This window comes from Labeo rohita, chromosome 10 (genome assembly GCF_022985175.1).
Source record: "Labeo rohita strain BAU-BD-2019 chromosome 10, IGBB_LRoh.1.0, whole genome shotgun sequence".
Taxonomy (NCBI): Eukaryota; Metazoa; Chordata; class Actinopteri; order Cypriniformes; family Cyprinidae; genus Labeo; species Labeo rohita.
In genome coordinates, this window is record NC_066878.1 from 28,060,243 (window position 1) to 28,083,008 (window position 22,766).

A 22,766-nucleotide genomic window follows, 5' to 3' on the forward strand; every position below is an offset into this window, starting at 1 on the left:
ACATTTCTCCAAATCTGTTTCTATCATGAAACAAACTCATCTACCAGGGATCTACGCTTACTTTTCTTTTTAGAAAAATTTAGGAGCACACAGAGCAAATGATTCATTCAGTAATAAAGCAAGTGACTGTCTTTATGAATGGGAAATTGATTCACTGACTCACTAGATTCGTTTAAAAACGCACGTTTATTTATTAACGAAACACTGCTGTGTTTGAATGGAGATGTGCAGCAGCTTAGTTGTTATTTGCTTCAAAGTCGACGAAGAAATAGAGCTAAATCAGGCAATAGTGTTATAGTCAGACAATGTAAGTCACTTAATATGAACTTCTTGTTTAACTCTTGTATTAAATCAATATTACATTTACAAACTCCATTAAAAATCATTAAAAGCTGTCACTCACATCTTAGTTCATCGCGATCTCACAAAGTTCACAAAAACTACAATCAGCGATGCTCTCTACACTGCACAATCAACCTCTTATTTACACTCTCTCTACACGGTTTATGAAAGGATGTCTGTGATTCATTACTCAACGTTGCAAAAACACGTAGAAACCTTTGAAGCTCCCCTCAGTGCAAACACAAATATGCTGATCGGCTCAGTCGCACTGGTGCTCCTAAATATTTTTTCAGTCGCACACAGTATTTCTTGAAATGGTCGCACTGTAGAGCCCTGTCTACTGTACATCTTGGATGGCATTGAATACAGACATTTTCACAATTTTTGGGTGAACTGTTCCTTTAAATTCCTCGTACGTCTCTTCCGCACAGGTGGCTGCCAGCTTGGTATCACGGCTAAGGGCGAATGTCTGAAGCACTGGTATGAATGTCTGAAGAACAAGGACAAGAAGATCGAACGCTGGCATGTTCTGTTGAATCAAAACAACATTGAGGCGGATGACTGAGGTGTCGTATCTCCAAAGATACGACAGCATACGGTTCCATCTTTCAAAGTAATCTCGCTTCCAAGCTCGAACTGCTGATAATGTTTTCTTTTCATTCAGAAAAAATTCTTTGTCTTTGCCTCTCCTGAAACCCTGTGATGAGCTATAGTGGTCCAACCAAGAAAAACCTAGAAAACCCAGATACATGTTTTTAGGTGGGAAAAAAAGACAGTGTATGATATTTTTTTCACTCAGTAAATGCCTTAAAGAACAAAACCTCATGAATACAGATGTGACGCAAATATATTAGTCATCAAACCCTGCAACCAAATATACTCAAGGACACTGGGGGAAAAATGGACTTTAAGTTCTTTAAGTAAAATAGCATGTGAAATGCTACGGTACACTCTATTGTTTGTATTAGAAATATATGCATATGTCTTTCATTCATTTATGTTTCTGTTTCAATCAGTGTGTGACAGATAAGGAAGATCGTGTTTAAAACAAATTGTGAATATAAAGTTTAGAAAAGTATTAGCGTTGTATACAGGTTGTTCAAGTTCAGTATTACTTCAACTACATATGGAAATGTCCTGTTGTTATGTGCATGGAATTCATGGATGTATTCTCTGATTATACGTTATTGTCATTGCTAAGTTTGAGTTTGTTTCATGTTTACAGGTGTTGTTGATTTACAATACCCAATAAAGTGTTCTCAGCTATCGCCTATGAATCAGTGATGTGAATTGCTCATGAATCTTTCTGGAAACTGGAACAAAGGTGATCCGGTGAACTCTATACGTCACTGGTACGTGGCCTCATGTAGGTACTTGGGTTTTTTTTTTTGGTGTTGTGTCTGATGTTAGTATACTATCTTTCAAGGTCATGTTCTTTAAAATCATTTTCAAATGTCTGACCTTCGAACAGTGACGAGAAATTAGAATCACCTGGGTCTTTCATCTATTGCTGTCATGTTTACTTACATCATTATATAATGGATTAACCCAGTGCTCCCTTTAGGTTGACGGGACACTTCTTTGCAACTGAAATTCTAAAAATATTGACTAATTTTAAACGTACAAGTCCAAAGTCAACGGGTGCATGTTTGTTTGTTTTTTTTTAGTTTTTTTTTTTTAACATCATGACTTAATAGAGTGCAGTAGGGATGGCGGAATTTTGTAGACCGAAGTACAGAAACAGTTTTGCATTTGAGCACTTCTGGTTTCATTGTTGTGGGTTTTTGGTTAAATGCCTAAAACAGGATATTTTCATGTTTTATTCTGTGACATAAAACACATCAGTATGCCCCCATTGATATATTTTTTAAAGCTTTTGCTAGTCTTGAAGAAGGCAGTTGCTAACAAGTGTCTAAATGAATCTACAGAGCTGGGTAGTAACGGATTACATGTAATCTAGATAACACAATCAGATTCCAAAAAATGAAGTACTTGCAATTAGATTAAAAAAAGATTGCATATTATTTACACAATAGCAATACATTAATCTGATCCTCTTTCACCTAATATATTTGTATTTGAAGTACCCCTGAGATTTTAAGATAAATATTTTTTAATAATGAAGTATCACATTTGCATATTCATGGTTCTCTGACATTGTTTATGGCCACATAACATGCAGGTAAACAAATAAAATATTTCATTTTTTTTCAGTAAATTTTATTTTGATTCATTTTAAAATTGATTACACAGTGTTCATACTTAAATTTGTACTTAAATGTGACTTTTTGAAAATTTAAAGCCTGGAAAACATTTGAAAATAACAATATTCTTGGAGAGGTACTTTAAAAGTGCTTCAATTGTTGAAAGAAAATGTAACCTATCTATGAAATAAGTGTTTAATTTTGTCAACAAGCACTTATTTGTCAATAAGCATCTCTTCACACAAAATTCACGCAATTCAAAAAAATCGCTTATTTCAGTTAATGTCAGAAAAAAATCGAGCTAAGCAAGCAGTAGTACTGACAGTGTCGTGTAAACGTGGATGAACATGCGAAAAGAGGAACGGATGAATCAAATCAATTGAGTCATTTACGCTGGAACGGCTGTAATTGATTCAAACTCAAGCTTGTGACTTCGTTCATTCATTTCAAGCGATTCACTAGCAATTCGCTAGTATTAATTTTAAATAGCACGTGAAAGCTTTTCGAAACTCTGAAGCAGGTAAACCATTGCGTCGAAAAATGATTCATTGTTTCGAAGCGCTTGGATCGCGTATTGCGAATCATTTAATTTAGATCGGAACGCGTTCGTGAATCATTTCGATACGCAAAGCTCCGATTTAAGGCAAATGATTCGCGATCCGCGCTCCGAGTCCTGATCTGAAATGATGGCTCGCGAATTCAGATCGGGACTTCAGAGCGTAGATAGCGAATCATTTGATTTAGATCAGAACTTCGGAGCACGGATCGCGAATCGTTTGATTTAGATCGGGATGGGTTCGTGAATCATTTCGCGAACTGAATGATTCAAATCAAATGATTCGCGATACGCAAAGCTCCGATCTTTTTTGCGATCCGCGCTCAGAAGCCTGATCTTGAAATGATGGTTTGCGAATCATTATTCAGATCGGGATTTCGGAGCGTTTTCACGAATCTTTTTTTCATATATTTTTTCCTTAACAGTAGAAAACATGAAACCAAGGGACAGTTATAAAAACAAAATAAAGAAAAACAAAAAAAGTATACAAAATTACAAATACCCCAAAATTTGAGAATTTAAGAAAATTAACCATGGTTTTACTATAGTAATACTTTAGAACTAATACTTTGCATGTGCTTCATTTTTGTCATTGTTTATTCGTATATTTTTGTTTATCTATTACTCTTTTTAGAATTTTAAATAGAAGACATTGTTCAATAAGTGAGATATCTCTGATTGAAGTCCTTGAAAATCAAAAAGTAGTGCTTGATAAGTCCTTAAAAGTCCTAGAATTTCATCTTACAGTATCTGTACGAACCTTGATTACAGCAAATGGAATATATTTTCTTACTCTTTGTATTTTTATAGCAATGTGGTACAAAATTATCCTATTTAAATCAATGTGAAAAACGAGACAGGTCAAAAGTAATCTAAAAAGTAGTCTGATTATATTAACTAAAATGTGTAATGAAATGGATTACGTTACTAACTACAATTTTTGTCATGTAATTTGAAATCAGGTACGGATTACAACTTGGAAGTAATCTACCCAGCTCTGCAGGACATTAAACTTTTACAAGCCAAACTGGTCAACGTTAAAGGCAAAGAGTTGCCAGATCCTTAAAGGTGGTGATGAAGTCGTATGACTGTAGTGTAGTGTTTATAGCCTACCTTTCTACTTCTGACGATTGTATTTAGGCTTCAAAAATCATAATGTTGAGTTATGTTGATTTGATAATAATATAAAATCATAAAGTTTTGTTGAAAACAGAGCTTATTTTGGAAAAAAAAAATCCTATAAGAAAATTCCCATTGGTACGTCATCAATGCAGCACTGTATAAAGTGATTTTTAAGCCAAAGGTTTTCGGTAAGTAGGCTGGTGCACCTGAAAATATAAACATTGACACTTGACTGGCAGTATCAAACATTGTTCTGTTTGTTTAAAGGGGTCATCTGAGGCCCATTTCCCACAAGTTGATATGATTCTTTAGGGTCTTAATGAAAAGTCTATAATATACTTTGGTTAAAAATTATCAATGGTTGTGTAAAACAACACTCTTTTTACCTTGCCAAAATCAGCTCTGCAAAAATCATCCCATTCTGGTGGAGGCTGCTTTAAATGCAAATGAGCTCTGCTTGCCCCGCCCCTCTCTTCTCTCTGTGGAGTGACAAGCCTGTGTACTTTAGCTGCATTTAGGCGCTAAACTTGCTAACTAGCACATTATTAGGAAAGAGGATTGCAAAGATTTAAAAAAACCCCTTTATACTCACTTCCGCTGTAAGTGAAGCTGGAGCATGAATGATCCGCGCAATCATAGATGCATTTATGTAGATCAGGAGGTGCATTCCCTTCACAAACAAACGTAATCCACTGCCTCTTCAGCAGCTCAGATGTCGGGAGTAAGACGCTCATGTCAATCAACTATCGTGGGAGCGGCCTCTGTGGTTGTGATGCAACAACGACAGGCATCTGAGAACGGCTCGATTTGGAAAATGGGATATTATTTTTACAGATTAATTAAAAACCACTGCATGGGTTTTTACCATTATAGAGTACATGTGTACATACACTGCCAACACAAATTAATGTTCAAACAACATGAAAAAGTGAACTTAGCATCCGATGACCCCTTTAAACATTTTGATTGGTTGACACAGCAGTGCTGACTCAACCAATGGTGGGAGTTTGGGGGCGGGGCTATCTGTTTGTCTGACCAATGGCAGGTGTTTGGGGAAACCTGTTGGAAACAATTCTTTTTGACAGCGCTAATGGCACAGAAATAACACACATCACTTTCAATAACACAAAAATAACCTTACTCGACATATTGTGCTAACTCGTTCCTCATATTCAGAATGAATCTATTTTCCATGTGTCTTTCTTTAGGCTGTTTTGAATGAATATCCATTACCCGGCACCGAAGACAGAAAAAAGCAAATAAAAAAAATCCAGCTCACCGGGGTTTTGACTGTAATGGCGTAATTGCAATTACTCCAAACTGAGCTAAAAGTCATTTTAAGTATTCCTCCGAGAGCATTCTACCTTTTAGAAAAGTAATTGCTGAAAGCAAACATTTTTAGCTTCTCATTTGATAGCAATCTTGCAATTTTCCTCAAGCTTGTGTTTTTCCTCATTTGATGGATGTTGGAATTACATTTACCGGTGGAAGTACCACCAATAAAAGCGCTGTAATGGTTAACTGATTAGGACGGCATCCAATGGTGACAGGGCAGAAACTTTGTGCAAATCAGGCGAGGTCTGCGCCAATCAGCGCAGGTGGACACGTACGACAAACTCAGGTGACCTTTGCATCCTCATGTGAACACTGCAGCCTCCTGCATCAATGTAAATGGGTTGAAAATGAATATTCCTAGACGGAAATAAAAATTGGGATATGCATTGGCCTGAAAGACAACACATGATTTAAAATGCAATGATAATCTGAAACTCACTGACATGAGCTATTTAAATTACTATTATCAAAGTGGAAAATCTGATATCAAATTTATTTAGCATGCCTGTTTTTGGAACTTGATGTTATGACACAATTTTTTCTTTACGATTTTTGCGACAGCTGCAGTTTCACAGAGAGAACAGGAATTGCCCATAAGGAATATGTATGCTATTAATATGCAATAATAAAACCCAACTAAGTAATTATTTTAAAGACTTACTTTGCATAAATACATAAATGCAAAATATGCTTTGTGGCTAGTAATAAATTTTTATGACTTGTAAATTGAATTTATGTGCAGACAGCATGCTAAATAAGCACGTAATTATCTTTAATAAAAATGCTGACCTAACTTAACCTGAACACATAAATGTAATAGTTTTGGATCGCATGTTTCTTTCTCCTCCCACGTGGAATTTGAATCGTTTTGTCACGTTGTAAAGAATCATTCCATCATGAGTAATAAGATATTAAATGTTTACTGCTGAGGGCATTGTTGACACTAATAAAAAATGATAGTGATCAGCCGGAGAGATAATTATACTCATGTGAACCCAGGAAAGGGAAGGGTTTACAATTTAATATACATCTTTGATGTACATGTGTGTGCAGACGTCTGTGCTTCCAAGTCTGTATTTACCAGAGACACTCCCCCTTGTGTCATCCCACCCCTGTCTGTTCTGATGTGGCCACGAGCCACAATGCAAAGGAAATCCCACTTTCGGATCAGAGTATAAATAAGGAGGGATTGAAGCATGCTTTTTGCCAGAGATGAGGGGTTAAAAACCCAGTTACTCTACAGCAGCTCTGGCTATTCATTCTAAAAAACACATTAAGTTGTTGTGCAGTTTTTGATTTTGCAATAAAAATGCAAAGCAATCATCTTTTACAGGCAGTTTTATACCTTTTGGTGCTGTTTCATGCTTGTTTCAGTGATAATACCGACACTTTCTGTATTTGGACTAGATCCACTTCAGGTGGGCAAACACAGTTTGTATTTCTCCAAAGGACTCAGATGTCTCTTGTCTTGTATGACAGCATCTGGAACAAAAACAACAGCCTTTTTAGCTGCATAACAAGTGATGAGCAATCTGTGATTGAGAGCTACCTGTCCAGGTGTTGGGAAGACAGTTCATTCTCAAAGAGCCTCGATGAACGATTTGACATCAGTGAGCTAATCAAACCTCACGGCCCCTGTGAGGCTGCAGGCATTTCGGAGGAATTTACAGCATCTGTATGGAGGACCAGAGACCTGAGGAGCGTTGAACCTGATGGATTCGAGCACCAGGAGGGTGGAGAAAGTTCCAGACAGACGCTGCACCGATCAAAGCGAGCTTGGATGATTCCAGGGACTCTGTGGTGTGGTTCAGGAAATGAGGCTACTGCCTTTACAGACCTGGGTAAGTAGGATTATATCAATCAGTTAATGTAATAAAATTGTAAAATTATATGTTATATCAGGGGTGGCGAACTCCGGTCCTGGAGAGCCGCAGCCCTGCAGAGTTCAGCTCCAACCCTAATTAAAACTCACCTGCCTGTTGCTTTCTAGTAACCCTTCAGACCTTGATTAGCTTGTTCAGGTGCGTTTGATTAGGGTTGAAGCAAAACTATGCAGAGCTGTGGCTCCCTGTGTATACACCCCTGTGTTATATGTTTATGTATATTTGATAAAACATATTCTATCAAAAGTTTTTGAACAGTAAGATTTTTAATGTTTTTTAAAAAAGTCTCTTCTGCTCACCAAGCCTGCATTTATTTGATCCAAAGTACAGCAAAAAGAGTACAATTTTAAAATATTTTTACAATTTAAAATAACTTTTTCTATTTTAATAAATTTTATAATGTAATTTATTCCTGCGATCAAAGCTACATTTTTTCAGCATCATTACTCCAGTCTTCAGTGTCACATGATCCTGCAGAAATCATTCTAATATGCTGATTTGCTGTTTAAGAAACATTTATTATTATTATTATCAGTATTTAAAAGAGTTGAGTAATTTATTTCAAGATTCTTTGATGAATATAAAGATCCAAAGATCAGCATTTATCTGAAATAAAAAGCTTTTGTAACACTATATACTATATCATTCAAAAGCTTGGAGTCAGTATCATTTTTTTTTGGGAAAGAAATTTAATAATATTAATTAATAATATTTTTATTAGCAAGGATGCTTTAAATTGACCAAAAGTGATGATTAAGACATGTACCTTACAAAAGATTTTTATTTCAGATAAATGCTGTTCTTCTAAACTTTCTATTCATCAAAAAAAAAACAAAACTTTTTTTTAGCAGATAATCAGTATATTAGAATGATTTTTGAAGGATCATGTGACTGGTGTAATGATGCTAAAAATTCAGCTTTGAAATCACAGGAATAAATTACATTTTAAAATGTATTTAAATAGAAAACAGTTATTTTAAACAGTAAAAATATTTCAAAATATTACTGTTTTTGCTGTAAATATTGTAATTTAAATTTTATTTATTTATTAAATTAATTATTTTTGGAATGTATAATAATCTCAGGTCTCAGATTGATTTTTTTTAGACATTTTACAATTTTGAGGAGGAAAAAACACAACAAACAGGAAAGGAAACTTTTTTTAAAACTAATTTGTAATGAAACGAAAGTTTAAAAATAAAAATATTTACATAAAGCTTATGTAAATTAAACTGGTTAATTCAACTATTTGAATAAAAAATTAAAACATTTCTTTACCTTTTCTTTCATCTTCCGCAGGTGTCTTTGAAGATACGGATAAATGCTGCAGAGAACATGACCACTGCAAAGACATCATCCCCTCTTTTTCGTACGACCACGGTGTTTTCAACACTAACATCTTCACTTTATCACACTGTGACTGTGATAACAGGTATGTCTTATAGTGCGGGAAATGTGAGCATCACTTTCCTGTTGAGACTACCAGCTCCTCAGTGTTCATTTGAGTAACATGAGACATGTCCAACATAACCAGAGAGTTATTACACTGAGCGAGCGTCTCGAATTACTGTATCTTATGACATTGTAATCAGGCTTGTGATATCAATTCAGGTTCCGCCGCTGTCTCCTGGGTGTTAATAATACCGTATCCAACCTTGTGGGCTACGGATACTTCAACGTGCTAAAGATGCGCTGCTTCGAGTTCTCTCAGCAGATGCAGTGTGCCAAGAGAACGTGGTATGGAATGTATGTATTCGGTTTCATTCTACTCAGCTCTTTTCTGTTGCAAAACATTCTGACTTTTCAGAAAATAAAAGCAACGATAAAAGTAAAACAAGACCTTCAACATGCCAAATTAGGAAGTAGAGTGCTTTGCACACTACCATTAAAAATTTGGTGTTGTTAAGACATTTTAATGTTGGAAAAAAATCTTTTTTGCTCACCAAGGCTGCATTTATTTGATTACAAATGCAGGAAAATTGTGAAATATTATAACAATTTAAAATAACATGTTTCTATATGAATATGTTTTAATATGTAATTTATTCCTATGATGCAAAGCTGAATTTTCAGCATCGTTACCATTCTAATATGCAAATTTGCTGCTCAAGAAACATTTAGTATTATTAGCTCTGATGAAAACGGTTGTGATATATACGGTGATATATTTATTCCCAGTGTTGGGGAAAGTTACTTTTAAAAGTAATGCATTACAATATTTCGTTACCCCTAAAAAAGTAACTAATTACGCTACCTAGTTCATTTTAATGGAAAGACATTACGTTACTATTGCATTACTTTTTAAATCTGGGCTTGCTTATTTGTTTTTAATATAAAAAGTTCTATTTTTGGCAAATGTAAAAGCCCTTTCAAACCAAAATGTCAAATTAATAAGTGTCAGGCTGAAGGAAAAGTAAATTCATGTCTATACGTAGAACACAGGAGAAGAAAGCTCAACACTCTTCAGCAATAACAAAAAAATACCAATCTTTGTTAATCTGAAGTCATTTTTGATCAATGTAATGCACCCTTTGCTGAATAAAAGTACTAATTTCTTAAAATAAAATCCGGTCAAAAATGCAAAAGGTTTAAAATCTTTTAATGTCAGACACAAAACAAGCAAAAACCTTGCTGTACTTTGGAAATTTGGCACTTTAGTGCGATTTGTACATACTGTAATCTCTGAGCACATAATGCTTTGTACACAGTTACAGAATCTTGTTTTTCTCATTGGCAGGTGTGCAATTTATGAGCTTGCTCAATACGCTGTGCTGAAAGATGCAGCAAACTACACCGACACGCTCCCAGAACAAGACATGGAGACGCTTGAAACGAGTTTTCACCAAGCCATCACTCTGGGACAAAACCAGGTCACCAAAAACTCAGAAGAATCTATTACCATACGAGATTCCAAGGGCGGCAGTGAAGAACCGAATCCAGTTTCGACATCGCCAGGGCCATCTGTTACAACACTGCAGTCCAGGAAATCTGAAGCTTCCGTACTTTCAACAGACGCACCAAAGATAACAGACAGACCACAGAAAGGTGAACTAAACTAAATATTACTCATATCAGATCTGTTGTAAATCAACCAAATTAGGAATCTTATAAAAGCTTCACTTTTTTGGGTTTCATAGGCAAGTTTGAGATGTGTGGACTTTACAGAGACCTGGATTCATGCCATCTACAGATCCCAGCTTTACAGGAGAAATTCGGTCTGCGAAACCCTGACATGAGAACCCTTTATCATTGTAACTGTACAGCCAGGTGAATACACATTTGATATATACGCCCAAATTCACTAGATACTAACACCACCTATCTGCTCACCATCAGGCCATGAGTTTGTTTCTTCATTCGAACAGATTTGCATCACTTGCTCACTTTGCAGTGAACGGGTGCCGTCAGAATGAGAGTCAAAACAGCGGATAAAAACATCACAATAATTCAAAAGTAATCCACACCACTCCAATCCATCAATTAACATCCTTGTGAAGTGCATGTTTGTAAGAAACAAATCCATCAAGACTTTTTTAACTTCAAAACAAGTCTGTTATTCATAATACTGCTTTCTTCAGTGGAAAAACGTCTGCGTATGGAGGATGAGAAATTACTTAAGTAAAAATAAATGAATAAATAAATGTAGAAATACATAAATAAATGAGGGAATAAACAAATAAATGAATAAATAAATAATTAATTAAATGCTTAAATGAATAAATAAATACATAAATGAATCAATAAATGCTTAAATAAATAATGTAGAAATAAATGAATAAATGTTAAATAATTAAATAAATAAATGCAGATATGCATAAATTAATGAATAAATAATTTTGAAGAGTGGTCGTCATTTTTGTATTGAAAACAGAAGAAGGTAGTCGCTTGGTGCATGATCTATATCATTTGCTATTAAATGCAAATCATTAGCAATTATATTTAAAAAACCTGCCATATTTAACAGAACTAGTAGTATCCACAGTACAGCCATAACGATAACGATCCTGTTTAACCAATCCTGAGGTTAGGACTGCCTACCTTATTAACATACGGACACAGAAATACAGAAATAAATAAATGTGGAAATTTATAAATAAATGTAAAAATAAATACATGTAGAAATACACAATTAAATCTAGAAATACATAAATAAATGTAGAAATAAATATAGTATAACACAAATGGTACAAAAATAGCACAATTAAAAATGACACTTTTGACAAAATTATTTATTTATTAATTTATGCATATCTGCATTTATTTATTTATTTATTTGTGTATTTCTATATTTATTCATTTCTGTATTTATTCATTTATTTTTTTATTTATACTTGTCATTTCTACATTTATTTATTTATTTAAGCATTTAATTATTTATTTATTCATTTATTTATGTATTTCTACATTTATGTATTTATTTATTCATTTATTTATTTATTATACTTAAGTAATTTCTCGACCTCCATAGCTGCGAGCCTTAGTGCTCAATTCTGATTTTGCACAGATCCCATTTTTTTCTATAGCTGTTCACATTTTGTTTTGTTGTTTTAAATGTGGCCAATATTAGATGTCCAGTGTAAACAGATCAGTTCTGAACTGATCCACATGCGCAAAAAACAATACGAATAGGGTTGCCAGGTTTTCACAATAAAATCCACCCAATTGCTTCTCAAAACTAGCCCAATCACATTCCAGGGTGGTAAATATCACGTTATTGGGGTTGCTTCAACCCACAGAGTTGAAAAACAACCTGCAGCAATAGTGAAAATGTAGCCCAATTCTGCAGGAAAACTAAGGACTTGGCAACACTTCACACAGTGGGCCAATTATGCGTTTATTTATAGTGTGCTCTGCTGCAGAAGCCAGCGAAATTATGCGCAGGCAATATAAAAAATGTGACAGAAGAGTTTTGAAACTTTTAAGATACGATCCCTCATACGAGCTTGGATATAGAGTTGTCACTGTAATACTTACAGTACAAGTTTAGAGTGAAAAAAATCACATGAATTCCGATATGACTGTTTAGACTGCGGCCGCATTGCAAAACATCTGACATGTATCAGATTGAGGACCACATATCGGAATTAAAAAGGTCAGATTCCATGTGGTTTGTGCTGTTCACACTGTCATGAGAAAAACAGATCTCCTGTGAGCAAAAAATCGGACTTGGGCCATGTTGTCTAGTCTGAATCAGGAGAGAAATATAAACAGATCAAGCACTGTTTACATGCAAAAACAATCCAAAACAGTTCTTAACAAAAACGTTGGTGGATTTTGATGTGAGAGGAGAACAGGGAGAAAGCATTGTTATCGATTATGGACTTATTAAAGCTAAAATGTCTTAATGATGGTTTTGTTTCTTACAAACATGCTGCTTTTCATTTCACAAGACGTTATTTGATGGACTGGAGTTGTGAAAATTGCTTTTGGATATTTGTGATGTTTTCATCAGCTGTTTAGACTCTCATTCTGACGGCACCCATTCACTACAGAAGATCCATTGGTGAGCAAATGATTGAATGGTGCATTTCTCCAAATCTGTTTTGATAAACAATATCTTGAATGGCCTGAGGGTGAGCAAATCTTCAGCTAATTTTAATTTTTGGGAGAACTTGTTCTTTAAGCAAGTCTAAAACATCTAGGCTGGTTTTGGGTTAATCTAAGCAGGATTTTTTTCTCTACTGTCTACTGATAAATGTTGGTTTCACAGGCTTGTCCAAAAGATATTGTCCAAAGAATTGGATGAAACTGATCCTGTGCATTCGCTGTTATTGGATTTCATATCGCAATCCTGCTTCACCCTGCCACAGTCTGAGAACTGTCTCAGTGGAAAAAGGTTGGTATAGACATTATAGTTAAATATCTGGGCTACTAAATCTCAAAGGTTGGTGGAATCAGGTTAATTATCTCCTAAGTAAACATGTGGTGCTATGTGCTGTGAATGAGAATGTATCAACTACAAAGAATAATGTAATACAAATAATAATATAAATAAAGTACGGACAGTTAATCAAAGGGCTTCTGAGGCATAAACCATGAAACCAAAACCAATCTTTGTGGTGTCTCTTCTATGTAGTTGCTCAACTAATCCAACAGAAGCACAGCTCGTCCAAAACTGGAGGAAAGACACGACAGGAGGGCGCCATCTAGCGGACTTCAAACGCAAAATCAAGAGGATGAACCTAAGGCGCTCCAAGAGGAAAGACTCTCCAGTCAGATTACATAAGAAATGCATCAGGATGCACACTAAACTGCAAAGACCTCGAGTTCCTGAACGGAAACGGTCATAAAGCAGCAAAAAACGTGCAATGGGAAAACAATAGCAATACAAATGCGCTTATGAAAACTCTTATGTACATTAAGAGTCAATGATTTTCAAACGCTTTTCTTCCTTACTCACAAGTGACACAAATCTACCTTTTGGAATAAGAAATGTGTGCTGAAATAGTATTGTGAACATATTTATATTAAAAATATAACAGGTCAGAGTGTTACAGTTACCTCATTATGGGGTAATATGACACAAATAGGAATAATAGTACATAAAATTGGTATAATGTGCATTTAAAGTCAACTTTTAAGTTGTATATACATTTAAATTGATATTCAGCCACATATTTCAATGAAATAATACATCATAAATGTTAAAAATCATTTGATTTCATAACTATTTTTACAGTTGCCCCACCCTCACATTCATGATACGATTGTCCAGCTTTCATTCACGTTAAACTTCACCCCACAAGCTAGAGATAAACTAAATATAACTTTAAACACAAGATATGCAATTGGACATCCGAAAATCATTTTCATACCTCAAAATCTGTTTTCCGTTTCATTTTTTTCCCCGAGGCGCAATTCCCGCGTCTTCTCCTCAGGTAAAATCGCGGGATGCAATTGCGCATGCGCTGAAAATGTCAGAATTGACTTTGTTACGATATATTTCTGTCTCTTTTACCTAAAATTGCACTATATCTGAATTGATGTAACAAGCGAGTGTTGTAAATGCATGTAAAATTGTAAATAACATGTAAATTAATTTTAATAAATACATCTTTATATATATGAGTTGTCTTTGATCATGTTCATGTACACTTACGTTCTACTACCTTATTTATTTATTATTTGTTTGTTTGTTAATAGTGAATTAAATGATAAATTATCATACACACGTTAAAAACCTAAATAATAATAATAATAAATCATATCATCACTTTATCACATTAAGGCCGAATATTTTTGTATTATAATTGTATAATTATTATTATTATTTTAAATATCGCAATTTATAATAATAGCAACAACTATAATAACGGCAATAACATTTGACGTCATTTAACGGTCAGTTTACATCGCCACAGTTTGAAAATATTTTGTCAACTGACTAGAAGTTAAGAAAGATGCCTAAGTCAGGGAAATGCAGTACACCTAGTGATTCAGGCCTAGTAACTAGTCGCAGTAGGTAACTCAACTCCCGTCTGATGTCATAAATAGTAACTGAAGCCCTGAACTACCGAAACCATCTGAACCGCCTCTACCGGGAGGAGAGAGAGAAGAAAAACATGGCGAACTTTCCTCTGGAATAACTGTTTTCTGAAGAGCTGCTGAGCGTTTCTGCAAGTACCGTGCATGAATTAATTTATGCATCAACACGCAATCTGAATCTGAAGACGGTTTAGTCGGGGAAACGAGGCTTTTTTCTCATGGATTCGGAGCGTGTGAAGTATCATGGGATGAAAGTTTGAAACAGTTGGATACTAAAGTAGGACAGGATGGAGAAACAAGGAACAAGACGCGAAAAGGTAAATAAACGCACAACTACTGTGAAATGTGAGGCTTGATTGTGTTGTGCAACGATGGGATGTAAAACTAGATTTATTATTGCGGTGTATTTCCATTAGAACTGGCTTTCCTGTTGGCGTGCTACTACTGAGTGCAGCATAAAGCCACATACACTAAAACTTTGTCAGATTTGACATGCTTTCATTGTTTTAGATTCTTTCCACTATTGTTTTTAGATCTGGATGGTTATTGTGCAAGTTTAGATTGTTATTGAGTAACATGTCATTGCTGCTGCTAATAGATCTAAAAGTGTGTGTTTGCATGAAATAGTTTTATTGAACTAAATTGTCAAGTGTATTTTTGAGCTAATCTGAGACGATTTCTGGATTTAACACGTTCATAATGCAGATCCTGACGTTTCATCTCAAACTAGTGGAGGAAATGAAAAGCCACAGTCAGTCAATATACATAGCTGGCATCATGCACTGTATAAAAAGCCATGGTTTGATGAATGGTGAAGTATCTGGGCTGGTGTTAACCCAGAGGTTACAGGTTCAAGCCTTGCACGGGTTGATCCATTCTTTATGTAAAAATACTTCATTTTCTGTTAATGCACAGGTACCTCTATGTTGTTTTGGATAAAATAGTCAGATAAATGGCAATTTAGTGTTTAAAAAAAACTGTAAAAAAGCTTTCCCCCCCCCTGACACAGGCCTTTTTGACTCACAGAGACCTGAATTTATTTAAATCTGTGTAAACACCTGCTAGATGAGCAATTTTGTCTCAACTAGTTGTGCAAACAATTTCATATTGGACAATATTGCTGATTTATTAATGCTTTGTGAGCTTCCGGCATGCTTTGCAGCATTATTCAAGTGGAGTTTGAGTAAGTTATGCGGTTAGTGCAGTTAATAGGATTATTGATTTGCTGTTTGCTGACTTTATTTGTGTTGCAGTTGCTATTGTTGTTTTGTCTTGTATTTGTTATATGTTGATTTTGAGAGCTCATCATTTACTTTTCTGTTCATTGTTGCCATTTGAGGTTTGTATGTTGATGTCAATGTGTGACTATTTGTGATATTGTGTGCAAAATAGAGTTCAAAAACAAATAGTTTAGAGTTTTCTTTGATTATCACCAAATAACTTTGCTAATTTATAGTTTATAGAACTAGGTATACATATAGCTCCATTGTCAATTATTTATAGCTGAAATATCAAGAATTTATTGATATTGCATTTAGTGGATAAAATCCAAATTGGCTAATCGAAACCATGAGAAATTAATGTATTTTATATATATATATATATATATATATGTACAGTACTGTGCAAAAGTGTTAGGCCACTAGTATTTTCACCAGCTAAAAAATGGTTTAAAGTAAGTTATTTCTATCTTTTGCTGTAGTGTGTCAGCAAAAAATATCGGTTTACATTTCGAAACATTCTGTTTGCCATTAATTGTAATAATCTAGTGAGATTTTTGTTTGCACAAGGAGTCTGACAACAGCCAGTGCTCCACACTGACATCTGATCTCACCATCATCCAGTCTGTCTCTGGAATGACATGAAGAAACAGAAAAACTGAGACAGAGTAAATCCAGAAGAACTGTGGCAACATCTCCAAGATGTTTCAAGTAACCTACCTGCAAAGCTACCTGAAAAAACTATGCACAAGTGCACATAGGGCAAAAGCTGCTTTAAATGCAAAGGATGGTCACATCAAATGCTTATTTATTTTAGTTAATAGAAGTTCATTGATAAAGAAAATCTATTTATGACATTGTTTGTGACGGCATCCTCATTTTATGTGCCTAACTGCTAAAAAAAGTTAACAGTACAGTAGCTTTGTAGGTATAGGTCTCTTAAAGCATCTTGGAGATGTTGCCACAGTTCTTCTGGATTTAGTCTGTCTCCGTTTTTTCTGTTTCTTAAGACAGACTGGGTTGAATGATGGAGAGATCACATCTCTGTTTGCACAAGGAGTCTGACAACAGCCTGTGCTCCACACAAAAATGTCACTGGATTATTACAATTAACGGCAAAATGAATGTTTAGCAATGTAAACTAATATTTCCTACTGATACACTACAGCAAAAGACCGACTTTAATTGACTTTAAACCATTTTAAGCTGATTTTTTGGGTGGAAAGTGTGCTTACTTGTCATAAAAGTACAGTCAGCATGCAAAGAATATTAATGTTGCTGAAAACCGACTGCATTTTATTTAAGCAAAATATATTTTCTTGTCTCTTTGTTTTGATTTTGGTGTTAAATACTCAAATATGCTCCAGTGTTTTTCTAGTATTTTTTTATATACCATTGTAGTATTTATCAGTATTTTTTTTTTTATTAGCATTTATTTTTATATTTTCAGTTTTCATTTTATTTATTTATTTTTTCTTTCAAACATTTTTTTAAGGTTATCCAGATGAAGTAAATTGTTGTCAGCGACATTCAGTACCATAGATATTTACTGTACTGTACAGTAGGAGGATTTTCATATAGCAGATGCTGAAAACCGGACTCACAAAAGTTACATCACATTGTCATCCAGGTGACCTCCACCGTGGTCGTTCCCAGCAAACCATGACATGTTTTGTGGTGTTTTTAGACTCACCAGATGTCGGTGGGTGCACCTGTGTTTTCTTTGAACCCAGACGGAGAGAATGCGGAGAAAATTTCCAACCGAATCAGTCAAGCGGGTGTTTCAGGGGACTGCAGAGTGTTTTTGGCAGAGTACACAAATCATCTTGAATGAAATATTTAGTGGCAGTATTCACCAACCATCAAAAGTGAAAGTCAAAGATAAACTTTCCCATGCCTCCAGTCACATATGATCACTTTTCTGTTCACAGACAAATTCCGTTCTTGCATTATAAATGAGAGGAAGTGCTTATGCACACATGCATCCTGATTGCAAAAATATCACGCACCAAGTGGCTGAATTATGATCCAGCTGAAGTTGGTTTTAAAGGGGTCATTGGATGCAAAACTCACTTTTACATGTTGTTTAAACATAATTGTGTGTTGGCGCTGTGTGTACACAAGCGCCCTACAATGATAAAAAAGCCACCCAGTGGTGTCTTTTTAAGTAATATCCCCTTTTTCTTGTCTATGTTCTCACGAATCATTCATGATCCAGCTTCACCTACAGCAGAAGTGAGTATAAGGATTTTTTATGCATTTTTGCAAATAAAATGTCTTAATAAATGTGCTAGTTAGCAGGTTTTGCAGCTAAACGTGGCTAAATGTGGCTAAAGTAAACGGTACTGCTCGTCAACCCACAGAAGAGAGGGGAAATCCGATATAATCTAACCAATCCGATGACAACTTTGAAACTCCTGAAGTTTTTCTAGATTGTGCCTTATGCATCAGACGTTTAGCTAACATTATGTGGGGGTGACGTCTGAGGCTGAGACTATTAAGACCCTAGCGAATCATATCAACTTGTGGAAAATGGACATCAGATGACCCCTTTAACTGTTTTTTACTTCAAGATTTAGATGTTACATAAGCAAAATGGTATATCATACAAAAATAAACTAAGATGTCCTTAAAGGGGTCATCGGATGCCCATTTTCCACAAGTTGATATGATTCGCTAGGGTCTTAATGAAAAGTCTAACTAGCACGTTATTAGGAAAGGTGATGGCAGAGATTCATAAAAAAAAACCCTTATACTCACTTCTGCTGTAAGTGAAGCTGGATCACGAATGATTTGCGCGAACATAGACGGATATATATGTAGATCGGGAGGCGCATTCCCTTCACAAACAAACGTAATCTTACTGCATCTTCAGCGGCTCAGATGTCGGGAGTAAATGATGACCACTGTGCTCATTATTACATCCTCAATCGCTCAATAGGAGATATTCTTATCGAACTTACATCCCTGCTCAGGGATCGAAAGAGTCGGATTGTTACAGCTCGGATTGTTACAGCTGATTTAAGGCGAGTCTGTGGTAAGACCCTCATGTCAATCAACTATGGTGGCAGCGGCCTCTGTGGGTGTGACGCCACAATGACAGGCATCTGAGAACGGCTCGATTTGAAAAAGGGGATATTATTTTTACAGATTAATTAAACACCACTGCATGGATTTTTATCATTATAGGGTAGATTTGTACATACACTGACAACACACATAAATGTTCAAACAACACGTAAAAGTGAACTTTGCATCCGATGACCCCTTTAAAATCAAACATGGATGTGTTTAATTTCAAAACAAAGATCAAATTATTTCTTCTTTCTACTTCAAAATTGAATGTTTGATTTAATGTGTTATTTGGCCATTCTTTGCAATTATTTGTGAAGTTTACTAGCAATTTCTGAGTTAAAATGGTTTTTATACCATTTTTTTTTTTCAGTGTACAAAGTGGCAAGAGTTTTTGCGCTAAAACACTTTAGAGATTGATTGGACTTCTAAAGTTGATTCATTAAGTTTGAAAGGCTTATTTATTTTGCTGTCCTACGTATGCATGTCTATATTGTTAGTTGCAAAACAGACTTGCAAATTAGTAGGTTTAAGACTGCTCTATGATGGTTTGGTGGTCTGGCTAGTGGTGGCTGAACAAAAAAATCTCGCTGGTTATAGAAATAGTTCACCCAGAAATGAAGATTTGCTGTCACTGTGCTCACCCTTAGGCCATCCAAGATGTAGATGAGTTTGTTTCATCATCAGATTTGGAGAAATGTAGCATTGCATCACTTGCTCATCAGTGGATCCACTGCAGTGAATGGGTGCCGTCAGATGAGAGTCCAACAGTTGATAAAAACATCACAATAATCCACAAGTAATCCACACCACTCCAGTCCATCAATTAACATCTTGAAAAGCCAAAACTGTGTGTTCGCAAGAAACAAATCCATCATTAGGGTATAATCCATACTAATGTAAAAAAGTCTATACCTTTGTTTCCACTGGGGCCCTATGAAATCCGTTTTATTTCTTTCCCAAAATTCACTTTATTTTTTTTCCAAATTCAATTTTTTCCATTTTAATTCTTCTAGGCTCTTTTTTTTAAGTTGTTAAATTACTGTTTATTAATCCAAAAGGAAGTCTAATTAATTAAAATTCTGAAACTTATACAGTTAACATCCATTTATTAAAAGGCCCTATACCTTCTGTTTTATTGTTACCAAATTCTGTTTAAGCATGTCTAATTATTTGAATGCATAAAAACAACTTAGCAACAAGTTAATTTTTACAATATTTTTACAATATTAACATTTTTGTAGTTATCAAATGAAGGCATAAAACATTAATTTATCTATTAATCAAATGAAAATTAAACAAACGTTATTTTTTTGCAAACAAAGTTACTATTTAAATAAAAACATGAAAGACATTTTGTGTATTATTCCTTAATAAAATAAAGTTTTAACAATTTTAGTAATAATGGTAGTAGTAGTATAACGTATATTCTACTAGACAATAGTAATATCAAGTTACACCGAACTTTTATTTTGACAGGTTGCCGTGAATACCTTTACATTTCTGTGTGTATGTGATATGGCGAAGAGAAACGGTAAAATGCTCATGAAGAAAATGAAGAAACTTCAGAGCAGTTCTAGAAATGTTGTTCGTATATTTATGTGATTTAGAGATACTAGTCCATATTGTGATTTGATTTAAGTGTAATGACCTACTTTTGATTAATTCATCAAAACTTTGACAAATGACATTTGACATTCCACGTTAGACAGTAAATTCCATTTTTATGACTGGATTTGGTGATTTCGTCTGTTCATTTGGCGTGGAGTGGTGTTGGTTACTTGTGGATTATTGTGATATTTTATCAGCTGTTTGGACTCTCGTGCTGACAGCACCCATTCACTGCAGTGGATCCATTGATGGGCAAGTGATGCAATGCTACATTTCTCCAAATCTGATGATGAAACAAACTCATCTACATCTTGGATGGCCTAAGGGTGAGCACAGTGACAGCAAATCTTAATTTCTGGGTGAACTATTTCTGTTTTATTAGAAATCTTAAAAAGCTTATAAAATATAATTTTTAAAAAATTTGACATAAAAGATGACATACTTTTAATAAAGTTAGAAAAATGCCATTACAAATGTAAAAAACAAAATTCCCCTCTAAATCACTTTAAGGAGCTAAATATCACCTCGTAATGGGAAGGCTAATTTTTAATCAGATTTTTTGATTATTGATTAAAAGGTGCTCCTAAAATTTTGACTGTGCTCCTAAATTTTTTTTAAGTTAGGAGCACATGTGCTCCTAAATAGAAAAGTAACCGTAGAGCCCTGGTAAATGGATTTGTTTCATGATAGAAACAGATTTGGAGAAGTGTAGCATTACAGTACATCACTTGCTCACCAGAGGATCCTCTACTGTGAATGGGTGCCGTCAGAATGAGAGTCCAAACAGCTGATAAAAACATCACAACAATCCACAAGTAATCCGCTCCAGTCCATCAGTTAACATCTTGTAAAGGGAAAGCTACGCGTTTGTAAGAAACAAATAATAAGTCCATAATAAGTGAAAAGGTCCATCTTCTGTTGTATCAAAATAGACCCACATATTTGTTTAGAACTGTTTTAGCTTGTAAACGGTGCTTGATCTGTGCAGATTTCTCACCTGATTCAGACCAGACAACTGGATAGAGGACTCCTATTTTGGTCAGAAGCACAAATTTGAAGTTAACGTGTCTTAATGATGTGTTTCTTACAAACACACATCTTTAGTCTTCTCAAGATGTTAATTGATGGACTGGAGTGGTGTGGATTACTTGGGGATTATTGTGATGTTTTTATCAGCTGTTTAGACTTTCATTCTGACTGCACCCATTCACTGCAGAGCATTGGTGAGCAAGTGATGTAATGCTAATGCTAATTTCTCCAAATCTGATGAAGAAACAAACTCATCTACATCTTGGATGGCCTGAGGGTGAGGACATTTTGAGCTCTTTTTTGGGTAGCTGTTCCTTTAAGCTAGTTAAGCTAATGTACAAAGTGAGCAGCTGAGCAGCTGTACTTTCTAAGCAGCATTATGGGGTCAGTCTTTAGATGTTCGTGAGATGTTCAGATGTTTGGAAATGTTTTGGGCAGAGGAGAGGGCTGTAGACAGCTGTTGAACAGACAGATAATGTAAAGTCGAGCCGACGCCCCGCGGGCCCTTCTGAGCGGGCATCAACTTCTCCATCGGCCGCCTGATGCCTGCCAGAGGAGAGGCTTGTTTTCATTTTCCCAGGAATGTGACTCAGCCCCTGACCTGCTCGAGACGGAGGGGTGGGATCACGATCGGCCAGACAGACATGGAAGCAGTGAGACACAGGGATCAACTTTGTTTGCTGTGTCAAACTATTGGGTTAACTATTCAGGTCACATATTACCCCAAAATCAAAACTGAAAAAAAAAAGATTTTCATATTAAAATAAATCAAAATAGTAAATTTACATTTAATGTTAATTAATGATAAAAAGTATTTTATTTTATATTATATAATTTAAGAATCATTTAAAAAAATAAAAATAATTATAAATTACTGATAACACACTTCATTTTCCTTATGAAAAAT

General features: G+C 35.0%; 3 protein-coding genes across 7 annotated transcripts in view; all 3 read left to right on the forward strand.

Moving 5' to 3' along the window:
• Positions 1–1,619, forward strand: part of rph3aa (rabphilin 3A homolog (mouse), a) — a 33,098-nt gene extending 31,479 nt beyond the window's left edge. For all 3 annotated transcript variants that reach the window (XM_051121507.1, XM_051121509.1, XM_051121508.1), the window contains one exon: positions 774–1,619. In XM_051121507.1, coding sequence (XP_050977464.1) covers positions 774–907 — 134 coding nt within the window. In that variant the 3' untranslated portion in view covers positions 908–1,619. The remainder of the gene's footprint in view (positions 1–773) is intronic.
• A 5,157-nt stretch (positions 1,620–6,776) lies between these two features.
• Positions 6,777–14,507, forward strand: pla2g3 (phospholipase A2 group III). Of its 2 annotated transcripts, none has more exons than XM_051120227.1 (7): positions 6,777–7,400; positions 8,742–8,874; positions 9,054–9,188; positions 10,180–10,487; positions 10,580–10,709; positions 13,153–13,278; positions 13,519–14,507. In XM_051120227.1, exons 1-7 carry the CDS (start codon positions 6,869–6,871, stop codon positions 13,730–13,732), a joined length of 1,578 nt encoding a protein of 525 aa, XP_050976184.1. In that variant the 5' UTR covers positions 6,777–6,868; the 3' UTR covers positions 13,733–14,507. The 2 variants fall into 2 exon arrangements, with proteins under 2 accessions (XP_050976184.1, XP_050976185.1); XM_051120228.1 differs by having other exon boundaries at positions 10,580–10,657; positions 13,519–13,726.
• A 371-nt stretch (positions 14,508–14,878) lies between these two features.
• ttc28 (tetratricopeptide repeat domain 28) overlaps positions 14,879–22,766 on the forward strand; it is a 361,751-nt gene continuing 353,863 nt past the window's right edge. For both annotated transcript variants that reach the window (XM_051121326.1, XM_051121327.1), the window contains exon 1: positions 14,879–15,244. In XM_051121326.1, the coding sequence (XP_050977283.1) occupies positions 15,215–15,244 (30 nt within the window). In that variant the 5' untranslated portion in view covers positions 14,879–15,214. The remainder of the gene's footprint in view (positions 15,245–22,766) is intronic.